Here is a 19,603-nt window from a genome sequence, read left to right on the forward strand (position 1 = left end):
AGAATGAACGGTGTGTGATGTGCCACGTGTTCATTTGACACAGCCTATTGGGCTTTTGTTTTTGTCTTTTTCTCTTGGTTGAAGACTTGAAGTTGAACGAACTTCCTGATTCGGCTTAGTAGTTTAATTAGGCTCGGTGAAGAAAACTGTAAATAATAAAAGAATAATAAAATAGTTGAACTTACTCATTCCCTTCCCTTCCCATAAAAAATAAAAGAAAATTTCAACTCCTCCTCCAATTCCGAAACCTTAACTCCAGGTAAGTCTCCCTCAACCGATCACTTGACTTGTTTGTAATTATATTTGCGCCACAAGCACAAACAAATTGATTAATTTCTGATAATTATATAAAATTGATGAGGAAACGATTGATTTCTAATAGTTATCTGTGCTCCAACTGTTCTTGGACTCTAAAAAGATGGATGGATAGATTCTTTTGGTTTTGGTTTTGGTTTTAATTTTGGTTCTGGTTCTGGTTTTGGTTTGCTTTGGTTTCACAAAAGCAATCAACTTTTACGGGCTTGTGTCAAATATTATGTAATTTGATTCTCGGTCGCAGACCAACCAATTTAACCCAAGACGCAAATGCAGTTGCAGATGTGCAGTGTGTAGGGGTGGAGAGCATGGCGGCAATGGCTTTCCGCTTTCCCTCTGTTGCTCAAAAGCTTGGGAGTTGGAGTAATAGTATTACGTTTCACCTTCATAGGATTACAAGAGAGAGAGAGGCACTACCAAGTGATGCGAAAATTACTTGACACACAAATTAAACTATCTTTTTGACAATTGTAGTATAGATGTAAGTAGGGTATCGTTCTAGGCCGGGGATTAGGAGGGATTGCTAATCTATTCTAAATTAATTTAAAAATATTAAATAAAACTCAAGGACACAAAACTAAGCTAAAAACTCTAATAACTCCAAAATACACTTAGAATGACTCAAAATAATGAAAACAATTAAATTAGACACTAGGAACTGAAATGGACGGAAATTGAATTAAAAGACTAACAACAATGAAAACTAACTAAATAATATAATTTAATAATGGGGGGTGTTTGGTTTTGACGAGAAGTAAATTAAACTTAAATAAATTACAGAATTGACAAAAACATGAAATTAAGGTGAAAGGATAGGTGATGGACTAGCTAGAGGGTTCTTCTCCACACATAACACATATGCAACCTAAATTGATTTTCAGTTGTTCTTTCAATAAATTGTAAATCTCAATACTTCAGATTAACCGTGAACATCACTTTTTTAATCTTCAAGTTTTCTTTAAGTTATTGAATTGGACGGGAAAACGCATACAACAATTCAAAACATTCTTCAAAAGTCCCCTACGTGAAAAGCACAATAGAGATACAATCAAAGATCATTAAACTTTGTGAAAACTATAAGCATTGACGAGACATTCGTAACTATGAAAAGCATGATACTCTTGCCAAGAATTCACTTAACACGATTGTGGATAACAACATTCACTACTTGTGAATATAAGTTCATAACGATTAGGTGAAATTCACTTATATTCTAGCATCAAATTCATGCATGTAAATTAAGTATGCATCCTTAATCGACATACAAAAATAAGTTATTAATCAAGCAGTTAAGCAAATTAAATCACAACTCAGAAATCACAACTGAAGGTAATCAATTCATATTACAAATATATTCATGGTTTCGAATTAACCTCTAGCCAAAATAAATTAGTTACACATTATTAACAAATTAAACTAAACGTAAATCATGAGTTTGAGAAGATAACACCAATAAGAACGGAGTGAAGCCCTCTGCCTCTGTGCTCCTCTTCTTCCCTGTGCTTATTTCTGCGCCTAGCAAGTCCCTGACCTCCTTCTTTCCCGCAGCTCCTCGCAAGTCTCCCCTTCTCACCTTAGTCTCTCACGTTTTTCTGGTTTTCTGCGCTACTTTGGGCAGCATCTTTTTATTTTTATTTTTTCCTTTTCCTCCTGGCAGCCTCGCTGCCCTCACTAACTTTTTGACTTTTCTTTTTTTCTTCTTGTTTCTGACCTATCCAGCTGCCAAAGCAGCTCCTCTGCCCGCCTTGTCCAGCTGCAAAGCAGCTTCCTTTTCTAACGCTGGCCTTCTTCTTTTCACGCCAGCTACAAAGGCAGCTTTGCTTTCCTTATTATTCTCCTCTCAATGCTCTTTAAGACTTTCAGTATATAATCCCACTGACTGCCAACTCTGAATAAAGAGATCCTGCATGCAAATTTCACACAAACATGTCGAAAATGAGTTTTTCATTAAATTACTTTTCAGTTTATGTTTTTGGCTAGATAGGAAAGACGTTAATTACTCTATGTACTTATTTCCAACTTATTTTAATGGAATACAATCTTGACGAAGTTATTATATAAAATTTCACTTGTTCTATTTTTATTTTCTTTGCATAACAAATCCTATAAACACAAAAATAACGTAAATAGCTTAAAAATATAAGGAACTAACCAAGAAAAGACGAGTGAATTTAAAGTAAAAATATATATAAATATGATCCGATCACCAAGCACAGCTCCAACAGTATTATCCAACAACATTAACCTGCTCCAGCCACGTCCGGCCTCTTATCTAGACCATGAAAACATACTTCCTAGAAGATTTACATGTCCCATCTCTGACGTTGGTAGATCTGCTCGTCATTAAGAGAAACATGCCTTTTTCGCTGTCAAAGAGTTCAACAAGCAAAAGGTAATAACTAATTATAACTACTCACTAATGTGTTTTGTGTGTGTGTGCACGCTCCCGCGCGCGACAGAGGCATGTGTTTGCTAGTGTACACTCTGCTGGTAAAAGTTCCAGTGAAGACAAGCAGATGTTCCCTTGAGGATGAGATGTTAAACACCTTGCACGAATTGCCCCTCCAAAAATATTAAGTTTTGGAATTTGACATTTTGTTACTTTCGTATTATATTCTTGAAAACAATAAAAGTCAAAAAATTGTTTGGATGCAATAAACTTGTTCACGATACTATTTAAGGTTGTGCAAAGTTAACCAACACCTGCGTTTTAGGCCAATGTTATACTTGCGTCTTGGTTCGGCTCTTGCATATTCTACTAGTATGATGCATGTGAAGCTAACACAAGTACAAAAATGTTTGTGAAAGTTAGCGGATGTGGCCTATTTTGCGCATATCCATCAAGTCACAATAACATGCAGATCCAGCTAATAACATGCACAAATGAATACATGGGAAAGCTTGTTTGCAATAGCACCTGTATCAATTATGTCCACAAAATAAAAGCTTTTGTAAAAAGAATTGAATCAAATACTTTGCTTCTTCTCCAACATGTTAGCTATTGACAAACTTCCAAGTCTAGCAACCCATTGTCATTTATAAAACTGTTACATGAGCTTCAAATTTCATTCTCAAAAGGAAACGCAATAGGATAATCACATAAAGAACTTCAAATCCTCGTACTAGCACCAATAGAAGATATGAAAGGAGGTATAAAAAATATTATTTGCACAATAAAATCCAAGCCTTAGCATACAAAGGTCAATATTTTCAAAATATTTTAACACAACTCATTTATTCAAACACAGTTCAAATATATTAAGGTAATAAAGCATTTAAACAAATCATGTTAAGAAGCAGAAAACACTAAGTAATACTCATTAAACAGAACCAATAATATATAAAGTAATTTAGAAAATGGCAGTAATCTGGAAAAGTATCCAGGTCTACAACACGTGGATTTCCACTTTCTCAAAAGCAGCACAAATCCCTAATGGAAATGTAATTTTTATTTAATCTCAAAATTGATATGGCGAATCTCTCTACTTCTTCTTTAATCTCAGATATTATAGCCAATCTCCCTAATTCTTAGAATTGCTAGCTAACTTGTAATTTCTTGGATTTAATCTAATTTTAGACACAATGATGCCAAATTCACCCAAATTTCGTTAACCTCATTGAGCATATGCATCCAGTCGTTCGAAACCAAGAAGCCGATAACATACTTACTATTGTTATTGCAATTTAGAAACTAATCCATAAACCATAAATATTCTTTAACATAAAGTTATGTTATTGTTTTTAATATCTAAGATGATTGCTGGGTAGTAACCTCAGTTGAATGTTTGCAAGCCGTGTTACACATGATCACCAAAATCTGACTTTTGCTCTCTCCACAATGGATTGTGCCCCTAGGGTTCATGTGCGCCTAACTAAAGAGGAACTTAGCCTACCACTTCGAGAATGGCCGGGCCATCTGTTGGACGCCCTCCTCTACATGAAGACTCATGGTGTTGCATTGGAGACCGACTGGCTTTATATGGGCCACCCAATCAATGTAAGTCAACAACCTTCAAATTCAAACATGTATTTTACATACATGTTAGTTAAATTATTAGGTGTTTAACTAGGTGTTTGAAGGTAGTTGGCTTACGTTGATTGGGTGACCCATATAAGGCTAGTCGGTCTTCAATGCAACATCATGATTCTTCATGTAGAGTACGGCAATCATGTAGATTAGGGCGTCCAACAGATGGCCCAGCCTTTCTTGAAGTGGTAGGCTAAGTTCCTCTTTAGTTAGGCGCACATGAATGGCACAGTCCACAATAGGTTGTGGGGAGAACAAAAGCTGAATTCCGATGTTCATGTGTACCACGGCTTGCAAACATTCAACTGAGGCTATAGCCCAGCAATCATTTGAGATATTAAAACAATAACTTAATTTATGTTAAAGGATATTTATGGTTTAGGTATTAGTTTCTAAATTGCAATAACAATAGTAACTATGTTACTGGCTTCTTGGTCTCTAAAAACTCGATGCACATGCTTAATAAGGTTAACGACATTGGGCAAGTTTGACATCATTGTGTCTAAAATTTGATTGAATCCACGAAATTACAGATTAACTAGCAATTCTGAGAATAAAGAAGAAATAGGGATATTGGCTAGAAATTTTGAGATTAAAGAAAAGGTAGGGAGATTAGCATTATCAATTATGAGATTAAATAAATAAAAATTACATTTTCCATAAGAATTAGGGATTTGTGCTGCTTTTGAGAAAGTGAAAATCCACTTGTTGACCTGGCTACTTTACTTTAACCAAAATGTCATTTTTTAGATTACTTTATATATATTGATTCAGTTTGATGAGTATTGCTTAGTGTTTTCTGATTCTTGAGATGATTTGTTTAAATGCTTCATTACCTTGATATATATGAACTGTGTTTGAACAAATGAGTTGTGTTAAAATATCTTGGAAATACTGCCCTTTTTATGCTAAGGATTGGATTTTATTGTGCAAATAATATTTTAGCTATTCTGTGGGTACTAGTATGAGGATTAGAAGTTTGATTGTCTGGATCTCAATTGAGATATCACCTAGTGACACTATGAGTGAATGAATTTGTTGCAGCAAAAAAAAAAAAAACATCACATGAGCTAATGAGCTAACAGGTTCGAATAAATTATTTTCAAAGAATGACCTAAAAATAAACGGTTTGAATCATTCAATACCTAGAGAAAAGTTAGGGTAAAAGGGTATGAATTCGCGCAATAACCAAACAGATAACTTCACTAATATGTTTCTTCATAGTATCTTGACGATAACTAAATGCCCTTCCCCCAACATTTGATCTTTTATTTACAAGTAAGGAACACAAGAAGTAAAAGATGAATCTTGAACCAATCCAACTTGTAAATCAGATTTTCAACTTCCCCAGATGCCCAAATCACACCAAATTCTATATGTATCATCAAAAGTTTTAGCCTTTCTATTCATTCCCAACCACCAAACTAAAAAGTTAGGACCTTGCTGTAAAATGCAGATATTCCAATCCATTTCGGGTCTAATTTTTCAAAAACCATCCAAAAAAAAGACACAGAAACAAATAAATATTAGTGGTTCTCAGAGCTCCAGATCCAACCCTTTTACGACTCGATATTAAATTTGGGTCTGGAGTCCTGGGTTCGTAGCCGCGGGAGATTGAAACATATGGGAAAGCTTAGATTTTGAAGTATCAGGCTTCCATTTCAATGAAAAAAAAAAAGAATTGTAAGCTCTTTTGGAGAGCTTTTAACACACAGAATCAACACAATTCAGGCATAAATCTGCATATAATCAGATCGTATAGATAAGAAAGTAAAAGAGGAGATCGAAAGATCTGAAATTCCCCGAAAGAAATCAACACAATTCAGGCATAAACATGCCTATTATCGGACTGTATATATAAGAAAGTAAAAAAGGAGATGGAAAGATTTGAAATTCCCCCAAAGAAATAATGGAGATTTAGATAATTACCCATTCGATGACAGAAATTGAGCGAGGGGAGGTTCGATTCCAAGTTTCCGAGGTTTCTCCTTGCCGTTTGGGTCAAGAGAAAGTGACGAGAAGAGAGAGAGAGAGGCTTTTTCTTGTTTTTAGTTTTAAGCCTTAGGGTTTGGGTTTGTGATTTTTTATTTTCTAGGACTGGCTAACAAGAATGAACGGTGTGTGATATGCCACGTGTTCTTTTGACATAGCCTGTTGGTTGAAGACTTGAAGTTGAACGAACTCCCTGATTTGGCAGAGTAGTTTAATTAGGTTCGGTGCAGTAAACTGTAAATTCTAAATCCCTTCCCATAAAAAAACAAAAGAAAATTTCAACTGCTCCTCCAATTCCGAAACCTTAACTCCAGGTAAGTCTCCCTCAACTGATCACTTGACTTGTTTGTAATTATATTTGCACCACAAGCACAAACAAATTGATTAATTTCTGATAATTATATAAAATTGATGAGGAAGCGATTTTTGATAATTATATTTGCTCCAACTGTTGTGATAAATAATATTATATAATATTTGCACTCCAATTGTTCTTGGACTGTAAATAGATGGATGGATAGATTCTTTTGGTTTTGGTTTTGGTTTTAATTTTGGTTCTGGTTTTGGTTTGCTTTGGTTTCACAAAAGCAATCAACTTTTACGGGCTTGTGTCAAATATTATGTAATTCGATTCTCGGTCGCAGACCAACCAATTTAACCCAAGACGCAAATGCAGTTGCAGATGTGCAGTGTGTAGGGGTGGAGAGCATGGCGGCAATGGCTTTCCGCTTTCCCTCTGTGGCTTTAAAGCTTGGGAGTTGGAGTAATAGTACTACGTTTCACCTTCATAGGATTACAAGAGAGAGAGAGGCACTACCAAGCACAGCTCCAACAGTATTATCCAACAACATTAACCAGCTCCAGCCACGTCCGGCCTCTTATCTAGACCATGAAAGCATACTTCCTAGAAGATTTACATGTCCCATCTCTGACGTTGGTAGATGTGCTCGTCATTACGAGAAACATGCTCTTTTCGCTGTCAAAGAGTTCAACAAGCAAAAGGTAATAACTAATTATAACTACTCACTAATGTGTTTTGTGTATGTGTGTGCACGCCCGCGCGCGCGACAGAGGGATGTGTTTGCTAGTATACACTCTACTCCAATCCAATTTCTGTGTTTCTCTCTTTTAGGATGCCCAACTGCAGTTTGTGAGGTGGGTAAGGGAAAGTCAGCAGCTTTTTTGCGGCTGTATGAACTATTTTATAACATTAGAGGCCGCTGATGCTGGTACGGTGAAGCTTTATCAAGCAATCGTTGCGCAGACAATCTCAAAGGAGCTCAGATTGTTTGGTCTTGTTCTTGATGGTGGAAGACTTTTAAAACTGATTGATAACAGGCGTACAAGCCCAAAGATCAATCGCACAAGAGATCCAATTGATACCAGAGGTAGCTAGTTATTTACAGGGCATGATAGTTTGATTATTTGCATTACAGTTTGTTAATTTCCACTGACGATGTGGGAAACCAATGTTAATTAGTTGTAAGAATATTAAAATATTCATTTGCATGATATACACATCTTTGCTGAATCATATTTACCATCTTTTCTTTTCGCTTCTTTTTCAAATTTTACCATCGCTTTTATAGAACATCTCTTTATCTTGTTCGGATTTTGTATTTTGCATTCAGCAGTGCTAATACTGAGCTACCTTCAAATGCACTCATCGGTGTCTTCTCAAATGTTTCAGAGCTTTACTACCCCGAGGTAAAAGTTCCAGTGAAGACAAGCAGATGTTCCCTTGAGGATGAGATGTTAAAAACCTTGCACGAATTGCCCCTCCAAAAATATTTAAGTTTTGGAATTTGACATTTTGTTACTTTCGTATTATATTCTTGAAAACAATCAAAGTAAAATATTGTTTGGATGCATTTTAGGCCAATGTTATACTTGCGTTTTGGTTTGGCTCTTGGATTTTGCATATTCTACTAGTATGATGCATGTGAAGCTAACACAAGTACAAAAATGTTTGTGAAAGTTAGCGGATGTGGCCTATTTAGCGCACATCCATCAGGCCAACCCCTTAGGACAACAGTTGATACGGAGGAAACAGAGTTCGGATATGAAGACGAATCTGGTTTACCCCAACATTGCTTTGAGAGTGCCATAGAAATACTTGTACCTTTTGAACATGATACCCTTGAGTTTTAAGGATTACAAATTAGGAGTTGTTTTATTAGTGTTGTGCAGGTCTGTAGAAGGAGATGGTGTAGACTGCCGTTATTGTCTGCATGGCTTCTAGTTGTTTTAATGAAATTGGGAGAGAAATGCTAACATGTATGTACGCTCTGCGTGTCTCCCGATTCCACCCACTGGTGCCAATGCCATCATCATCGCCAGACCTCCGTCTTCCGGGCATCTCTCTCTTTCACATTAAGCTTTTATGCATGAATTTATGTTTGGCGTGTTTCAATTTCTGGTACCTCAGCTGTGAGTTTACCCTACGTGTACATGCAACTAGGTTAATTCCTGATATCTGTAAGTCCTCCATTTATAAAGTTCTTTTAGCTAATTACTTAACCAAAGCTCCTCGTAGATTTTATTTATAATTTTTGTCCGCTTTGATTAGTATCGGTGTATAGGGATACCCCAGTCTATGTTATTTATGAAATGGTAGTCTTTTAGGCTGCTTCTAATCAAATTTTGCACCTTGGTTTCGGGGGAATAGAAAGATGTTTCCGAGCAGAGCGGTAGTGTTGTTTTGTGAAGAACAATCACAAGGCATTATACAATCTGAGGGGACAGGGGAGCAACACTAACACGATCTGATCTTTAGTACTTAGTAGGGTGATAATTGGTGGCATTGTTACACGTCTAACGCTGTGTGGTCTCTAAATGACTGATTTGAAATGAAATAAGCATTATAGCCAGTCTAATAATTTCATCCCCGCACCCGCAAGAGCCAGCATCTTAGTATGCTCAACCAAGAGTATGCCCTTACTGGCTTGCAGCTCATCTTACTTCAGCTTTTGCTCCATACCGTGACCTTTTCGGGACTGGTCTTTCTGTTGTCATGCCTGAACCACCCTCTGAAATTGAAATCTTGGGTTTGTGGGGCGTCAGAAGTGTGGACTTGCTCTTTCTGTAAGCTAACTTGTTGCGATTACTGCTGTCTTTTGTTGCTCTTGTGTTGACAAGGAATGATTCTGTATGTAATTTTTGTGCTGTATTACTTTTTTCCTTGCCCATAGTGATTTTCATTGTGCTACCGACGGCCGTAAATCACTCTCCTATTTAAAGACATCGCCTATACAACACTTGAATCGAGTATCAAGTTTAATCATGGATTGATGATTGTTTACGCAAGGGTTAAACTTTAGTGAATGTGAGCATTTCATTATTTACGATTAGTTACATTTATCATTTAAGATGAGGAATGAGTTGAAATTCGACCTTGGGAGCGAAAAAAGGTGGACGTCGTCTATGTAACCAAGTTGGCTTGAGTGGGGCGATCGTCCTTCTACACCCAAGTTTGAAGCTCCCTCTTAATCGTTTAGAATTTAGAGTGGGGGAATAATCCATCAAGTAAGAACAATAAAAGGCTTAATGAAGAAAGAATGACGATTTGAAATAACTAGAACTACAAACAATATCAGAAACACACATCCAGTGACTCTGCAGTGGCCCTCCGAAAGATCTCTAGGACATCAAACTTGTTTTTCAGTTACACAATACTAGACTTCGAACGATCTCTTAGTATCTAGCTCTACTTTGACTTGACATTGCAGATCAAGCATCCTCACTCACATACGCCTTAGCAAAAACGCGTACTATGGAACAATCAATGTCTGTTCATATTATAACTAGATATTGGTTATCGCCTAGATGCTAATAACATCAGTGTCTAAGAAAAAATAAACAAAACGAAGTCTTAGAGATGATAATTCAAATAGATCATTGAACTAAAGCCATGAGGACGATCTCCATGCTACTTTGCTCCTTGCAGTGGACACACACACACGCATCTTCACCTCGTTCGTCTCTGTGACAGTTGACATGTACAGTAGTCTACCGACAGCAAACACCGTGCCACGAGGGTTCAATAATGGAAATCTTGTGACCGATGAAATCACTTGTGCACATTAGACCAGAACTTTACGCATTAAAAATGTAAACGAGAATTGTTACCATATAGAAGAAGAAGAAGATGCAAACCTGAACAAAGATACACGAAGAGATCCGGACCTCTGGAGTTTGAAGCATCATTCATCAAAAAAGTTGTCTGTTTCAAACAAATAATTGATGATCAATACTAATAATACAGAATCAGGCGTAACATACCAGCCCTCGCCCTAAACGCGTAATATGACAATGATCAAAGCACCACATGGTGTAAATCAAATAAGTGTGTATAGTTACCTAAGTGATGATATAGTCTTAAAGAATAATGTTCATCCATGACGCAAAACACTTCCAACCACATTATGTCATCAACGGAATCTACCGCAACTTGTGCTTGGTAAAATTCAGCCTCATCGGCATCAACTGCCTCCAACACCAGTTCATAATAACGTTGATAATAATATCCCGGGGAACGCCACAACTCTTTCCTCATGTGCCTGCAGGTTGCCTTCAACACTCTCGAAATCTGCAGTTGGGCATTCTAGAAGAGTGCCAAACCATAAGATGTAAACATTAATGCATAAGTTTGCAAAACCATTAATAAAGTCTTTAAATCTCAAGCTACAAAAATAATGCCCATTATATTATTACGTGTGAAATTCTAATCAAAGCTACACTAACGCCCTACGTATAAAGGCGGTAAATTTTAATACACATACATGAGATTCAGATATTGATGATATGAGTTTATGGATACCTTAAGCCTGTTGAACTCTTGTGTTGCGAAGCGGGCAGGCCCTAATCCTCCTAAATCCATATGATAATCAAATTCCTGGTATTCAAATTCATTATGAGAGAGAGAGAGAGAGAGAGAGAGTTGTGCAAATTCTTGTTGCAATTTAATATGAGCATTGGTTTTACCTGTTTCTTAGTATTTGTGGGTGTGGGTGTGGAAACGCTTCTTCCATGGCTTCCAATAAGTCTTCCATAATTCTGAATGTATTTACTACTGCTCCCCAGCACACGTCTCTGAGCCATGGATATATATCTCTACTACACAGAGAAAAGTTAGGCTAAAAGGGTCTGATGAATTCGCGCAATAACCAAACAGATAACTTCACTAATATGTTTCTTCATAGTATCTTGACGATAACTAAATGCCCTTCCCCCAACAATTGATCTTTCATTTACAAAGTAAGGATCGCAAGAAGTAAAAGATGAATCTTGAACCAATCCAACTTGTAAATCAGATTTTCAACTTCCCCAGATGCCCAAATCACACCATATTCTATCTGTATCACCAAAAGTTTTAGCCTTTCTATTCATCCCCAACCACCAAACTAAAAAGTTAGGACCTTGCTGTAAAATGCAGATATTCCAATCCATTTCGGGTCTAATTTTTCAAAAACCATAAAAAAAAAAACACAAAAAGGTCGTACCAGTACCCAGTGCACAAGGCTCCCGCTTTACGCAGGGTCTGGGAGAGGTGAATGTCGGCTAACCTTACCCCCATTTATGGAGAGGCTGCTCCCAAATCTCGAACCGAGACCTACCGCTCATGGGCGAAGGCACTTGCCATCGCACCAAGTGCGACCTCTATCCAAAAAAAAACACAGAAACAAATAAATATGAGTGGTTCTCAGAGCTCCAGATCCAACCCTTTTACGACTCGATATTAAATTTGGGTCTGGATTCCTGGGTTTGTAGCCGCGGGAGATTGAACCATATGGGAAAGCTTAGATTTTGAAGTATTAGGCTTCCATTTCAATGAAAAGAAAAAAGAATTGTAAACTCTTTTGGAGAGCTTTTAACACACAGAATTAACACAATTCAGGCATAAATCTGCATATAATCAGATTGTATAGATAAGAAAGTAAAAGAGGAGATCGAAAGATCTGAAATTCCCCGAAAGAAATCAACACAATTCAGGCATAAATATGCCTATTATCAGACAGTATATATAAGAAAGTAAAAAAGGAGATGGAAAGATTTGAAATTCCCCCAAAGAAATCAACTTTGGGAAGTTGGGATCTTTGTATCAATTTCAATGAAAAGTTTTAAACTTAAGCAAAATAGAAGTAGAGATTTAGATAATTACCCATTCGATGACAGAAATTGAGCGAGGGGAAGGTCCGATTCCAAGTTTCAGGGGTTTCTCCTTGCTGTTTTTTTTTTTTTTTTTTTTTTTTTTGTTTGGGTCGAGAGAAAGTGACGAGAAGGGAGAGAGAGAGAGAGAGAGACTTTTTCTTCTTTTAATTTTTTGCCTTAGGGTTTCGGTTTGTGATTTTTTATTTTCTAGGACATGGCTTGTAGTTGTTTTAATGAAATTGGGAGAGAAATGCAAACATGTACGTACGCTCTGCGTGTCTCCCGATTCCACCCACTGGTGCCATCATCGCCAGACCTCCGTCTTCCGGGTATCTCTTTCTTTCACATCAAGCTTTTATGCATGAATTTATGTTTGACGTGTTTCAATTTCTGGTACCTCAGCTGTGAGTTTACCCTACGTGTACATGCAACTAGGTTAATTCCTGATATCTATAAGTCCTCCATTTATAAAGTTCTTTTAGCTAATTACTTAACTAAAACTCCTCTTAGATTTTATTTATAATTTTTGTCCGCTTTGATTAGTATCGGTGTCTCGGGATACCCCAATCTATGTTATTTATGAAATGGTAGAGTCTTTTAGGCTGCTTCTAATCAAATTTTGCACATTGGTTGCGGAGCAATAGAAAGATGTTTCCAAGAAGAGCGGTAGTGTTGTTTTGTGAAGAACAATCACAAGGCATTATACAATCTGAGAGGACGGGAGCAAACTAACACGATCTGGTCTTTAGTACTTAGTAGGGTGATAATTAGTGGCATTGTTACACGTCTAACGCTGTGTAATAATTTCATCCGCCCACCCGCAAGAGCCAGCATAGGGTTGGTTTGGTATTGCTGTGCTTTGAAAAAAAGCTGTTGTGAGAATAAGCGGCTGTGAAATAAATTAGCAGAGTGTTTGGTAAACTTTTTTGTAAAAGTGTTTTTGGAAAAAAAAAAGTCTAATAGTGGGTCTTTTCATTAAAGAAGCATTGTAGCTCCGTGTGCTTTGAAAAAAAACCAGTTTTCCAAAGCTGCAAATAGCAGCTTCAGCTTTTTCCTTTGATTTCAGCTTATTCTCACAGCAGCTTCCAAAATAAGCCCTTTTTTTTCAGTTTACCAAACACCTAAAACCCTCACAGCTTTTTTTCATAGATGCTTTTTTTTTAAGCACCTCACTCCCAAACTAGGTCTTAGTATGCTCAACCAAGAGTATGCCCTTACTGGCTTGCAGCTCATCTCACTTCAGCTTTTGCTCTATACTGTGACCTTTTCGGGACTGGTCTTTCTGTTGTCATGCCCGAACCACCCTCTGAAATTGATGTCTTGGGTTTGTGGGGCATCAAAAGTGTGGACTTCCTCTTTCTGTAAGCTAACTTGTTGCGATTACTGCTGTCTTTTGTTGCTCTTGTGTTGACAAGGAATGATTCTGTATGTAATTTTTGTGCTGTATTACTTTTTTCCTTGCCCATAGTGACGGCCGTAAATCTCTCTCCTATTTAAAGACATCGCCTATACAACACTTGAATTGAGTATCAAGTTTAATCATGGATTGATCAAAGCAACCGCATGGTGTAATCGAATAAGTGTATGGTTACCTAGGTGATGATATAGTCTTAAAGAATAATGTTCATCATCCATGACACAAAACACTTCCAACCACATTCTGTCATCAACGGAATCTACCGCAACTTGTGCCTGGTAAAATTTAACCCCATCGGCATCAACTGCCTCCAACATCAGTTCATAATAACGTTGATAATAATATCCCGGGGAACACCACAACTCTTTCCTCATGCGCCGGCAGGTTGCCTTCAACACTCTCGAAATCTGCAGTTGGGCATTCTAGAAGAGAATGCCAAACCATAAGGTGTAATCATTCAAGCCATTAGTTTGCAAAACCATTAATAAAGTCTCTAAATCTTAAGCTACACAAATAATGGCCATTATATTATTACAAGCGATATTCTAATCGAACCTACACTAATGCCCTACGCATAAAGGCGGTAAGTTTTAATACACGTTTATGAGATTCAGATATTGATGATATGAGTTTATGCATACCTTAAGTAGGTTAGGAGGTCGTGACCGGACTTCATAAACCATTGAATTCATTAGTAATGAACCATTGAATTCATAAACGGAGAATATCCATTTAGTCAGCTCCGCAAGGGAGGCTATTGAGTTCATGACCGGACTTCTGAGGTATGCGTATTCCGATCCGCCTTACTCTAGCCCGGGTAAATCATGGTCCCACACATATCTTTGCCATAGAAGTTTCATAATGGGAATCATTCAATTTCTTAATCTTCATTTGAAGATCGTCCGTACAAAAAATCATTCAAATCAGGGATTGTTAAGTCATCCAAATGTATCAAATAAATCAACAGTGTATGTACCAAGTTACAGATTCATGATAAACAGCTGATTCAACTGATTCAATTGATAAGCACGATATTCACAATAGGCTAGCCATAATAATTGATTCGAATTACCCTTTGGCAAAGATCGAACCTAAGACATCTCATTTATAAGTGAAATTGAATACCACAGGACCGTAAAATTAGCTAAACTAATACATTTATATGACTAAACGGTGTCCGATTCAAAATCTATGAGGCCCTGTGGCGTGACGCACAGTTCTCCCCCGAACAAGTAATGTTTATGTTCAGTAGGTAGCTACATAACAATGAGATTGAAAATAAGAAAGCCTTTCCTTTTTGTTTCTATGATTCTTGTGTGTAAGATTGTTGGACAAAGACTTTGTCCAATTTGCTTGAGTAAGAGAATTCCTTACCAATACCAAATGCCAACACGTTTGGAGAAACGTACATTCGGTACGTTAGATGCTTTATGAGGCATCACTTAAAAGACGTTTTTGCTTAATTTCAACATCCGAGATAGAACGCAACAGATCTTGAATTTTCCTATGCGAAAAGTTCGCCTAATGCGATCGAAAACATCATTGGTGACATTGTGCACAAGTAAATAAATATCTAAAATGTCCGACACATGTTCAATGCTGTGTTACATAAATTTGAACTGCACTCTTCAATCGGAAGCAAATATTTACAGGATTAAATTCATCAAGGAATCACGCCATTCGGTATCATGAAAAGAATGCCAGTAATGTTACGCACTTTTTGAAACACAAAGCTGCGTTGGAAGTACACAAAGTACTAAATACAAGAAGCAAATCCTGCTTTTCCCGGCAGCAGAGACAAATTAGAGAAACTTTGATATAACTTCACAAGATGTCCAGAAGGCTTTCGTGGCAACCCTTATGATCACAGGGTTTTGGTATATCCTGTAAATAACGAAAAGAGAGGGTCAAATAAGAGAATTCAACTTAAGACCGAGACAACGATTTCTGTATAAAGTTACACCAGTAAAAAGTTCGGTAACTAAACAAATCGTTTGATTATGAGAGTAATCCACAACATGCTGCATGATGATGGTGAGAAATTCCAAAACCATCAAATTAGGTGAGACTGGGTTGAAGTAAGAGTAACCTACCCAATGGCAGTTGCCCCCCACGATGCTACATTATAGATAACTTTGCTTCCATCCCATGCCTTCCGAAGCTTTCCCTTCTTCGTTTTCACTGAGAATGTTTTGCTAAGGGCTAACACAAGAAATAGGACATGTAAGATTCCATTTGTAAAATGCGGACACCAAATCTAATCAAATAAAGCACAAAATGCATATGGCACTACCCGATTTGAAGCTAGAGTTTTTTATTCCGCTTAAACTTAAGAAGTAATTTAAAAACAGATATTAGACTCACCTTCCTGAAGTTGATTAGGGGTCAATTCCTGCAAATCAAACAGCAACCAATTAAAAAGAGTGGATACGAATCCAATTTGGTGTATGAAACATGCTCAATTGACAAAAAAGAGGCTACATATGCACAATTTATAAATCTGCCTGAATACTGTTTTGACAATCATAGAACGAAGACATGTCAATTCGATAAGTTAAAAATTCTGACACTAGTGCTAAAGCGTAATGGTTCATTACTAATGAATTCAATGGTTTGACCTCCTAACCTACTTGCATTGATCCACACGGTTAATGATATGTGGAAATACTAGCAGCAATAAAAGATGGAAACTACAAATGCAGTGACAGCCAAATCTCTTAGGTATGTCATGTCATTAGGTCATACGTCACACACCAACCTACTTTATAAAAGACTACCAGATGGACTAAAAAGAAAAGTTCCACAAACTGTCAATAAGCAAGCTATTCTGTATGGTACTCCTAAGAGAAAAAAAAACCCTTCTTTTAAAGGATGACGATGGGCTTTGAAGCAAAAGCAAGAGATCCATATCCACCTCACAGAGATGAGAATTTTAAGATGAAAATGATAGGAGTAATCAGAAAGGATCAATTTAAAAGACTGGTTGGTATAGACAGATTGTGAGTGGAACCAATTAAGTGCAAATAACAAGAAGCTACGCTTACGGCTATGTATTAGCAACTCATCCATGTAAAGCCAGAATAATGCTACGATGTCTTATGTATGTGATGAGAATAAAAATGTAAAAATCTACGTAGAGAAACATTGGGAGTGGCATCTCAGAGTAATAACTCATAAGACACAAGAAATTCGCTACCACATAGATTCACCCTAACAAAAAGGAAGAATAGTTAAAGTAAATGTAAAAGATCAAAAGGCCAACCAAGACTAACATGGATCAAGTAATAAAAAACGTTAAGAACATACTGCATGCCCAAGTATTGGCCATACAGGTCAATGCCAAATACTAGACTAGGATGAAACTAGGACCAACAGTGGGACCAAAGTTTTCAATTAGCATTATGCATGTTTAACCCTAGCATATCCACAAAGCAGGATAAATAATCAATCCCTGTGTTTCTTTTTATTCATTCTCTTTGTAAAAACTAAGATGGATATACTATTCTGCTAGACAGTCATATAGGTTGAATTTTCTCAGTAGGTCAATCATAGTGTTTTTTTTGGGCAGTGCGTGAATCATAGTTGCGGTAGTATAAAATCAAATGAAGTAGCTGAGCAGAGTTTGAAGATACCTTAGTCTGTTTAAGGGACAACAGGTATGCAGCCATAAAGCACGCAATACCCTCTACTATATCTTCTTGCCTAACAAGAACATAATCTTCTTCACCAAGGTTGCTATCCTCATCTTCCCATAGATCATTCTCACTAACCAGATCCCAAGAATTACCTTCTTCTGCTGCCATACAATAACAGTTTAGCATGTACACCATATAGAGAACTCGATGTCTAAAATGCAACTATCTTTGGATGCATACCAGGTATATTTTGTGGAACTAATGCTTGTGCACTTTCTAGCTTTTGGAGGAAGTCGGGGCATTCAACTCTCGATTTAAGAAGGTCGCATAACTGCATCAAGATGCAAATTGTGTCTACTTCAGAATATGTAAAGCTTGCAAAATGGGGAAAAAATAATCAATAGCAAAAGCAATATTAGTGATACAAGGTTTCAGAATGGACTAGACAATTTTTTAGGACCACACCAATTTCTTCAGTGAAGATATCATAACACACAAAAAGATTGGATCAAGGACTCAGACGTCCGCTGCATAATGCCAGATTATGTATCGTTCGGCACATATATTGTTTACAGAGCTAATCAAAGCAATTAAGTCGATCATGAAAAGCTACATCCTTTGACCTTATAAGAAATAACCGTCCACACCGTTATCAAACTTGACAATCCCCCGTAACCATAGTAATCAAGTCCGAAGCTTGCAATTAACTCAAAATTAACTATAGATTGTACCAGAAGCAGCTCGATTGCCAACTTAATTCAATATTTATGCCAATTTCAAAACCAACTGAATCCCAGTTTCAAACTCCAAACCAAATTGTTAAATTTCAAGCTATTTATGTACAATTTATCCCCAAAACCCCAAATTTCAACCCAAATCAATCCCCAAAACCTCCCAATTCCCACACAAAATCCTAAATTCATCAAAATCATCAACAGTCCATACCTCGTCGGCCTCGCAATCAGCCCGCGAACTAGTCGATCCCCGGCCCTGTTGGCGCTCGTCGTCAACGGCCGAACCACGAGAACTGTTATCGTCATCGTCTTCTTCGCCATCATCTCCATTATCCTCCTCGTCAGCACCGCCAGTTGTACCGAGCGACTCGAGCGCTCTCTGGCACTGCTCGAGCACCGCCTGCAGAGTCTTCCTCTTCACGCGGAGCTGATCCTTCTGCGAATCCACTCTCCTCAATATAGCGTCGGCCGAGGGTTTCGAGCCGGAGACGACCTCGACCTCCATGGCTGCGAGCTTCGTAATTGGAAGAAGATATGGGGGTTTGGATCCGAAGATATTGTCGGGTCGGCAGTTGCTGTTGCAACATGCGATTGATTAAAAGATTAAGGGGTTTTTTATTTTGTTTTCTTCTGGTGTTTTTCTGTCTTCAAAAATAGTTTTTCTTTTCTTTTCTTTTTTGTTGGATTTGGTTAAACAATTTGTATTGGAGTAGGATTTTCTCCTTTCTTTTTTTCCCTTCTCTTCCCTTTCCTCCCCTTCTATTTGAACGATCACGGTTAAGTCACGTCAACATCTTATATTAATTTTTATAGCAAAAGAAAGACAAAATAAGAGAATGTAAGTTACGTCATCATCTTATATTAATTTTTATAGCAACGGAAAAACAAAATAAGACAATATGAAAGGAAGGGATGGAAGGCGATGAAAAGAGAAGTGGAGAGAATTCTACTCCATTTGTATTACATATGTATACCAATACGCGACGTACTTTAATAATAATAAAATAATTTACATGAATTTTTATTCTCTCTAATATCAAAAAATTAGAAGAGTATTTTGGTAGAAACAAACAAATCCTCTCCTAATGCGAACAATTCAAATTTTGCAAACCAAATAATATCAGTCGCTCGCTTAAAATAGTGCGGTTGAGATCAATCTTCCTCTTCAACTTTCTCATCTTTCTCTTTCTCCTCAACAACCTTACCTTCTTTTTGACAAAGTAGTACCGAATAGAAAGAAAGAAGAAAAAATTGGGAGGGGTTGAAGGTCGGGAAAATATGCAGTGGAAATTGGGTGGCAGGGGAAGGTGAGTGATAATAGGAGAATTGGATC

The 19,603-nt window shown here is 37.2% G+C and overlaps 3 protein-coding genes and 1 long non-coding RNA gene across 11 annotated transcripts; 1 reads left to right on the forward strand and 3 right to left on the reverse strand.

Annotated features, from left to right (window-relative positions):
- Nucleotides 1-1,991: 1,991 nt before the first annotated feature.
- LOC139192256 (uncharacterized) lies at nucleotides 1,992-6,401 on the reverse strand. Its single transcript, XR_011576303.1, has 2 exons — nucleotides 6,272-6,401; nucleotides 1,992-2,218 (listed from the first exon to the last, which is right to left on the reverse strand). It is a non-coding gene; the product is annotated as an uncharacterized lncRNA (long non-coding RNA).
- A 181-nt stretch (nucleotides 6,402-6,582) lies between these two features.
- On the forward strand, nucleotides 6,583-8,205 carry LOC103401977 (uncharacterized). Its single transcript, XM_070814054.1, has 4 exons — nucleotides 6,583-6,648; nucleotides 7,017-7,336; nucleotides 7,467-7,722; nucleotides 8,025-8,205. The coding sequence occupies exons 2-4, from the start codon at nucleotides 7,043-7,045 to the stop codon at nucleotides 8,141-8,143; spliced, it is 669 nt and encodes a 222-aa protein (XP_070670155.1). The 5' UTR covers nucleotides 6,583-6,648; nucleotides 7,017-7,042; the 3' UTR covers nucleotides 8,144-8,205.
- Nucleotides 8,206-9,877: 1,672 nt separating this feature from the next.
- On the reverse strand, nucleotides 9,878-12,811 carry LOC103401978 (uncharacterized). Of its 7 annotated transcripts, none has more exons than XR_011576299.1 (6): nucleotides 12,495-12,725; nucleotides 11,318-11,449; nucleotides 11,154-11,203; nucleotides 10,694-10,937; nucleotides 10,490-10,556; nucleotides 9,878-10,387 (listed from the first exon to the last, which is right to left on the reverse strand). XR_011576299.1 is itself a non-coding variant. In XM_029094529.2 (6 exons), exons 2-5 carry the CDS (start codon nucleotides 11,432-11,434, stop codon nucleotides 10,537-10,539), a joined length of 456 nt encoding a protein of 151 aa, XP_028950362.1. In that variant the 5' UTR covers nucleotides 11,435-11,446; nucleotides 12,495-12,811; the 3' UTR covers nucleotides 9,878-10,387; nucleotides 10,490-10,536. The 7 variants fall into 7 exon arrangements, 6 of the variants coding, with proteins under 6 accessions (XP_028950362.1, XP_070670156.1, XP_028950361.1 ...); XM_029094529.2 differs by having other exon boundaries at nucleotides 11,154-11,228; nucleotides 11,318-11,446; nucleotides 12,495-12,811; XM_070814055.1 differs by having other exon boundaries at nucleotides 11,154-11,228; nucleotides 12,495-12,800.
- Nucleotides 12,812-15,491: 2,680 nt separating this feature from the next.
- On the reverse strand, nucleotides 15,492-18,989 carry LOC103401979 (uncharacterized). 2 transcript variants are annotated; one of them, XM_008340711.4, is made up of 6 exons: nucleotides 18,482-18,989; nucleotides 17,777-17,867; nucleotides 17,534-17,694; nucleotides 16,266-16,293; nucleotides 15,995-16,103; nucleotides 15,492-15,785 (listed from the first exon to the last, which is right to left on the reverse strand). In XM_008340711.4, the coding sequence occupies exons 1-6, from the start codon at nucleotides 18,773-18,775 to the stop codon at nucleotides 15,704-15,706; spliced, it is 765 nt and encodes a 254-aa protein (XP_008338933.1). In that variant the 5' UTR covers nucleotides 18,776-18,989; the 3' UTR covers nucleotides 15,492-15,703. The 2 variants fall into 2 exon arrangements, with proteins under 2 accessions (XP_008338933.1, XP_008338932.1); XM_008340710.4 differs by having other exon boundaries at nucleotides 17,534-17,697.
- Between the last annotated feature and the right edge of the window lie 614 nt (nucleotides 18,990-19,603).

The sequence above is a fragment of the Malus domestica genome, chromosome 15 (genome assembly GCF_042453785.1).
Source record: "Malus domestica chromosome 15, GDT2T_hap1".
Taxonomy (NCBI): Eukaryota; Viridiplantae; Streptophyta; class Magnoliopsida; order Rosales; family Rosaceae; genus Malus; species Malus domestica.